The following is a 7,536-nucleotide window of genomic DNA, read 5'->3' as shown; positions in this document are numbered from 1 at the left end:
ACAGTTCAAACAAGCATACTGAAAAAAATAGTCTAACGATTTTTGCTTCCTAAGAAAGACTATGGATAGACTCCATCTCCTCGGGAAAATTTCTAATAAAAATAATTTTTAAAGTTTTTACTTTATTCTGATGTAAAATTGTCTTTGCTGTTGCTATCGCTGCTTTCAGTTTCAGATACAGAAATATCCTATTCATTCTCATACACCACACGCTTTTGTACCTCATTCGTTCTTTTTCTCGATATCTCCATATTTTCCATTGAAAAATTTTTAAATTCAGAATCACTGCTTCATAGCATGAAACTCCTATCCATTTACAAAGTTGAAAAGGAATCGATGCTAAAAAAATCTCCCAAGATTCACTGAGTTCAGATATTACATCAAGCAGTGTTGGATACTATAACTCAACTATTTACAAAGTGAAATCATGTATTTTCACAAATGTTCTTATGAGATTTGTACTTAAATTCACATTTAAATAAAAATGGGTACTTTCGGTCAAGTTGGTCTTATGAACCAAAAAACTTTACGGCCAGGTTAGTATTGAAAGGGCTAACCCTTTCAATACCAACCTGGTTGAAACTGCCTCTGGCTCTATAGTTAGTACAAATGTTTTGTTTTTGTAAGTTCTGAATCAGAATCTTCCACCAAACCTTAGTCACAATTTATATTCCTAACGCTAGTGTAATAACTAAATTCTTTGTTATATGTATAATTAAGTGAAAACACAGGTCATCTCAAAATAAATATGGTAATAAAAGGGTTAACATCATTCTTCTCTGAAGAGAAAATCTTTTTCTTGTGCTCTCTTGTTTCAGTCATTTGACTTTGGCCATGCTGGAGCACTGCCTTTAGTCGAGCAAATCGACCCCAGGACTTATTCTATCAGTATCTTTTGCTGAACAACTAAGTTATGGGGATATCGGTTGTCAAGCGACGTTGGGGGGTCAAACATACACATATATATCTTGCCAAAGGTGCCACGTAGTGGGACTGAACCCAGAAACATCTGGTTCGTAAGCAAGCAACTTACCACACAGCCACTCCTATGCCTGTTAGAATTTTCTAATGGTTTCTTTGCTATTAAGCCTCATTTTGTATTCCACCAGCTTTGAGGCATTTATAGCATGTGTGTGCTATTAGCTGTGTAGGCATATAAATAGTTTCCATGGCCTATATTTATAGTTTTCTTCAGGTTTCAAGTTATTCCTGATATGTTTAGCTTGCTCTTGAACTCTCATCAAACATGAAATATTTCAATTTTTTAGTAAAACTTACTGAATTTAGATTAGTTGTTTAACCCTTGTATCAAATCTATTGCTTATTTATTCACATTGTCTTGGGTTAATCATGACTCATCTTGAAGCTTCAAGAGTTTGATGTGGATGTTTTTTTTAGAATGACATTGTAGAGGAGATGTGAAAGGGCAGATTTGGCCAGTTTAAATGCTGAAAGGTTAACCCTTTAGTGCTTAAACCGGCCCAACTATTCTATGTTTTATATTCAAACTGGCCATATCTAGCCTCTCACACCTAACCTACATTGACATTCTAAAAGTAAACAATCATATCATTGAAACCTCAAAGCTATAAGATAATGCATGATCAATTCAAAACAATTTGAGTGAAAAAGTATTACATTTAACAGAATAATCTGAACACTAAAGGGTTAAACCCACTTTGGCTTGTTGGTATATTAAGCCTTTTTCATACCAACCCACCTTTGATCAGCTGTGGTTCTGCACTGCAAACTTAGTATTTTTAAAGTGAACTAAAAATCTTTCATCAAAATGTTCGACACCAGCTTAATAAGTTATTTTAGTAAATTCAAAATTTTAAGAATTAACTGAGATGAAGGGGTTTTCAACAAGAGTATGGTATCAAGCAGGTTACGGTGGTTTTTAGTTATTTTCAGCAGTTCTTTATTGGATGTGAGCAATAGTATTGTTGGTTGTAAGTTTGCAAAGAATCAGTTGCTAGTCACTACAAGATGGTTGCAATGTGGCTGTGGTAACAAGCTTGTGTCCCTGCCACATGGTACTGAGTTCAGTCCCTACTGTGGCACCTTTGCTCAAGGGTCCTTTATAGTCTCAGGTTGACTAAAGCTTTGTGAGTAGATTTGGAAACAGAAAGAAGCCTGTCACCTGTGTTTGTGATGAGTGATAGAATAAGTACCTGGCTTAAAAAATGTAAATGCTGGTGTCGATTGATTCAACTAAGATGTTCTTCAAGCTGTGGTGTTTCCATCATGGCTGCAGTCTAATCATATCTAAAAGGCAGGCGTGTACGTGATTGTAATTTATGCACATCCACAAATTAGCACGCATGTCGCTCCAATTTTAGGAGGACATTCGTCAACACCCTATCTGGGTTTTGTCAACTTATTTTTATCCCGAGGCACTTGCGGATAGCGGTAAAATTCTATTTTTAGCCATAGCTTTTTGACAGCGTCTAACAAAAAAAAAAGTATAAAGAAAAGTGGAAGAGGAGCAGAGTTTCACGGGAAAGACAAAGTGAGAGAAAGAGTAAGTGACAACGTTCATAAAAAATAAAATGTTTTGTTTTTTCTTAAACACGAGATATAGTGTTCAAGACACTATATTTTATAATCATAGTATATATACTTTCTCACACAACAATTACAATATATTTATTTTAAATCGTTCATCCTTCTCCCCCCCCTCTCTCTCACACATTACTTTGGGTGCGAAAGAGTTTTGTTTTTATTTTATGCCGAGTAAAAAAGTGTTTTGTTAAGAGTCGATATTACTTAGTTTAGTTTGAAATAAAGAACTTGATCAGCCTGATAATTGTAACTTAAGGCCAGGTTATACTGCTAGTGACTGAAATAAATAAAAAATACTATTTAAATACCAACTCATGACTGGAATTCTAACTAGTTCAATGGGGTTTTACCTCAGGTTCACTTCCACTGTGGAATCTTAAACGACCAAACGTTAGCACGCCAGGTGAAATGCTTAGCGATATTTCGTCTGCGTTACGTTGTGTGTTCAAATTCTGCCGAGGTCGACTTTGCCTTTCATCCGTTCGGGGTCGATAAATTAAGTACCAGTTACGCACTGGGGTCGATGTAATCGACTTAATACCTATGTCTGTCCTTGTTTGTCCCTTGTGGGTAATAAAGAAATAGGTATTTCGTCTGCCGTTAAGTTCTGAGTTCAAATTCTGCCAAGGTCGACTTTGCCTCATCCTTTCAGGGTTGATAAATTAAGTACCAGTTATGCCCTGGTGTTGAGGTAATCAACTTAATCCTTTTGTCCCCTCTGTGTGTAGCCCCTTGTGGGCATTAAAGAAATAAGGAATCTTAAATGACCAAAACCCGTTGTGTGTTACTGTATTGACCGTTTGTGATAATTGTAAACGAGTGCCACCCTTATATAGTGTTCTTTGTTTCCGATCCATATAAACATGTAGAGAATATTACCTTGCAAAACAGGTGAGGGTTAGCAACAGGAAGTACATATGAGTGGATAATTAAAATGAATCAAATTGAAGTATAATTTCAAAAACAGCTTCCTGTAGTGTTTAGGGTATGCCAGTAATAACTTCCATATCTGCACTATATTCGATTTTCGACCAATTTCGTTGCCCTTTTCAAGCCTAGCCAGGCTCATGGGCCTGGTTTCTGTGACGTATGTGTTCCCCCTAGCTGGACGGGATGCCAGTCCATCGCAGCGTTACCTAAGAAAAAGGACGAGAATGAGTGTAAGTTGTGGCGAAAAAGTACAACTGGTTGCCACCACTCCCTGCCAGAGCCTCGTGGAGCTTTTAGGTGTTTTCACTCAATTAACACACACAACGCCTGGTCTAGGAATCGAAGCCGCAAGTCTGTTGCCCTAACCACTGGGCCATTGTGCCTCCACATCTGCACTATATATACAATTAAAAGCACACACTGGAGGCTCTATGTGTTTCCATTTGCCTTTGTATTGATAGCTTTGTGCAAATTCATGATCCAATAAATAAAATGTTTCATCCAGTGGTATCACTTGATCAAACCAAACTTTCCTTGAAAAACAACAGTTGGTATTAGAAAGGGCATCTAATCATAAAATACTGCTGAAAAGATGTCTTGGCTTACCAATGTCAGCTTGGAAAAGGTACTTTGCATGAAAGGGATGAATCTACAATAAACAGCCGAAAAGCAGGCACAACACAAGTTTGAAAACAAATATTGTTTCTTTAAAAAATAGTTTTAATACAAAATTAAATTGTAAAAGTGTTCACTCCGCCCATTCTCAACCAAGAGCTATAACAATGTCCTCAATGAAATACTGAGTGAGAAATAACTTCGCAGAAGACAGTTTCACTTCGAATTTACATATGATAGTCTCTCTCTCTCCATAATAAGTAGTGATGTATACGTGTCCAAGGAATTTATGATTCAGACCATTTGTGAAGTTTCACTTGTTTTTCTGTTAAAGCTAGGAGATAATGGTTGTCTTTTGTGGAGATGGAGCAAATATCAAGAACAGGAGATCCACAAGATAACTTTTGGACATATTGAAAGGTTTTTCCATCCCAAATATTAACCTGAAATATAAAGAGAGATGTATCAGTACAATTCATTGCCATATTTGAATTTTTGGATCGTTTCAGTTTGAACAGTGTCATATGAAATTGTCACCCATAATTATGACCCTAGTATCTATTGCATTTCAATCTGTTTTAGGGTTAGGGGATCTTTTTTTTCTTCAGAAATGTAAATAAACCCAATCTGTTTCTTAAACGAGGGACATATTCATGCGGCACAGAATGTTTTCACCTCAATAGATGTCATTGATTGGTTGAAATTGAAGAAAAACAATAAATATCTTACAAACTATAGAATTTTCTCAATAAAGCCAAGAGAAAAAGATGTTTTATAAACACATTCTACCAGTATACGAAGTTTTAAAATGTTTAGCTACGTGGAAATTATTTTTAAAAACTGCTGTTCAAACCGGAAAGATCCAAATTTTTAAATAGCTAAAGGTGGTACGGTGAACTGCGAGTGCCTGGCCCCAGTATGCCTTTAGCAGAGACAACTGCAAGCATTTGAGTCAGATATTGGGCCAGAAGATTTCTGCTGACAAGTCTCAGAGACTCTGGTTAAGCAATGAAAGACAGAAAAGCCAAGCAACTGTTTTGACACTTCCAATGTCTAACAGCCAAAGTTGGTGGTGCTAGTAGCAAAGCAACTCTTGAGTTGTGAGTTCAATCTGCAGATTCTTTGTGTGTCTGGAAACAATTCTTTGGCCTGTCATAGAACTTCTTATGGAAAAGATGTATAGATATGTCTCAAAACTCTGGTATACCAGAGATCATTAAAAAAATTACTGGAGCATATCGCATAGAGACCTATTGCTTATTAGTAAACATATTTGTGTATAACTAACTTGTGGATTTTCTAAAGCCTTTAAATTATATTTTCAAAAGTTCATGGTGCACCATTTCAGAACTACTGTGAGAGAAACTGACATTGCTGTTTAGGATAAGACTTGATTCATCTGCATCATGTAAGGGTAACAACTGGCTCAACAGACCTAAGATAAAAGTGCATTGCCCATTCCATTACTTTTGTTCTTAAAAAATATCACATTCTCCAATAATGTTAAGTTTTTTTCTCTCTTTTTAAGCTCATAGGGTGCAATCAAAAGGCTTGCTTGTTTCATTTCAGAACTAAGCTATTACAAAGTAGTTGTATATACAACAAGTTTTAGTGATATTCTTGAAATAAATCTTAATAAATTAATAATTTTTTTTATCATTCTAATGTAAGAATAAAAATAGCATTATTGGAAATTTTGTCTCTTTATTTTTATAATCTTACCGCACATGCTAATTCTTCATTGGCACATATCAAAAGTCGATTTTTGTCATTGGGATGTTTAACCAATGATGTTCTGGAGAGTAACGTCTGTGGAGAGCTACCATGAAATGTCTGGATAACATTACAGCTACAAATATTGTGGTCATCAGAAACATTTGCTGTCATTTCACATACCTAGAGATTGAGAAAGAAACAGTTACAGAACATCCAAATTTAAGCAGAGATAAGTATTACCTCTCAGTATTAATAGTGCCTATGTTGCTAGCACACACACACATATATTAGTGACTATATTATCCAATGTATTCTTCACTGAATCCTGGACGGGTAATTTTTAGGAGATTTGACTGCTATTTTTAACAGATTAAGTTACTGTAGTAGAAGCATATTGCTGTATACGGTCTGACCTGGAAGCATTGAATTCACTGCAAATTGTGTTCAGTTACAACTATGTCTATATATATATATATATATATATCACCGTGATCACTGTGACCGACCAGGCTATCAGATGTTGCTACACATCGCCGGTTACAATGCGCTTCGCATTGTTTTAGCCTTCAAATGACGCCACCTCGCTGGCTGAAGCGGGTAGGCCAACAGAAGAAAGAATGAGAGAAAGTTGCGGCGAAAGAGTACAGCAGGGTTCGCCACCACTACCCTGCCAGAGCTTCGTGGAGCTTTAGGTGTTTTCACTCAATAAACACTCACAACGCCCGGTATGGGAATCGAAACCATGATCCTATGACCGCGAGTCCGCTGCCCTAACCACTGGGCCATTGTGTGTGCCTCCACATATATATATATATACCGGAGTAAGCACATAAATGTGAAACAAGGGGGAAAAAAAGAGTACTCAAATACCAGAGGTAGAGTAATATATTTATTTAAAAGCAGCAGAAATATAACAAAAGCTGTTACTCAGAGTTGCATATTCCTGTTCGTCAGGCAGTTTTGTTAAAAAAAAAAACAATAGTTGGTATTAGAAAGGGCATCTAATCATAAACAGTCTGACAAATGGGAACGTGAAACTCTGACTAAGCTTTTGTTATATTTCTGCTGCTTTTAAATATAGTATAATATATATATATATATATATAATATGAGTAAATATTATTCCAAACTTACAGGGAAAATTCAATTAAGAAATACTAAATCAAATTTCACAAAATATAATATATATATACTAGCACTATGACCCGGCATTGCTGGGTCATCGTGCTTGTGCATGCATATATAGCTGTGTGCGTGCGCACATACACGCGAGTACTGTCCAAATCTCTGACCAATCACATACAGCTAGCTGGCATTCAATTGGCATATCAAGTTTCGGGCATTTTGATTGGGTTTTGGATAGAAAATTCACCAAAAATCACTTCTAATGATCTTTTAATGGCTTTGCGGGGTGACTGGAGAAATGTAAAGATGTGCACGAGCACCCTTGGACGGTTTTGAATGACCATAGAAAGTGCAAGCCCTCTAACTGAATTTGTATAAAGGACACACACTCAGACATTTTGCCGTTTATATATATAGAGATAAATTAGAAAAAAAAACACCTTTTATCAATTCAATAATGAAAAATTAAATTATACCATTTAGAAAAATTACAATTATAGAAAGATTAAATATAAGATAAAACATATAACAATGATTAAGTAATGCGCAAAATATTAAATAAAACGTATATATTTGGTATATATA

At 35.8% G+C, this 7,536-nt stretch overlaps 1 protein-coding gene across 11 annotated transcripts in view; it reads right to left on the bottom strand.

Moving 5' to 3' along the window:
* Nucleotides 1–4,192: 4,192 nt before the first annotated feature.
* The window catches only part of LOC115220402 (E3 ubiquitin-protein ligase RFWD3), a 38,784-nt gene continuing 35,440 nt past the window's right edge, over nucleotides 4,193–7,536 (bottom strand). For all 11 annotated transcript variants that reach the window (XM_036510127.1, XM_036510128.1, XM_036510130.1 and 8 more), the window contains 2 exons: nucleotides 5,833–6,006; nucleotides 4,193–4,553 (listed from right to left, as the gene is read on the bottom strand). In XM_036510127.1, the coding sequence (XP_036366020.1) occupies nucleotides 4,398–4,553; nucleotides 5,833–6,006 (330 nt within the window). In that variant the 3' untranslated portion in view covers nucleotides 4,193–4,397. The remainder of the gene's footprint in view (nucleotides 4,554–5,832; nucleotides 6,007–7,536) is intronic.

The sequence above is a fragment of the Octopus sinensis genome, linkage group LG16, assembly GCF_006345805.1.
Source record: "Octopus sinensis linkage group LG16, ASM634580v1, whole genome shotgun sequence".
Lineage (NCBI taxonomy): Eukaryota > Metazoa > Mollusca > Cephalopoda > Octopoda > Octopodidae > Octopus > Octopus sinensis.
This window is presented reverse-complemented; position numbering and strand designations above follow the sequence as displayed.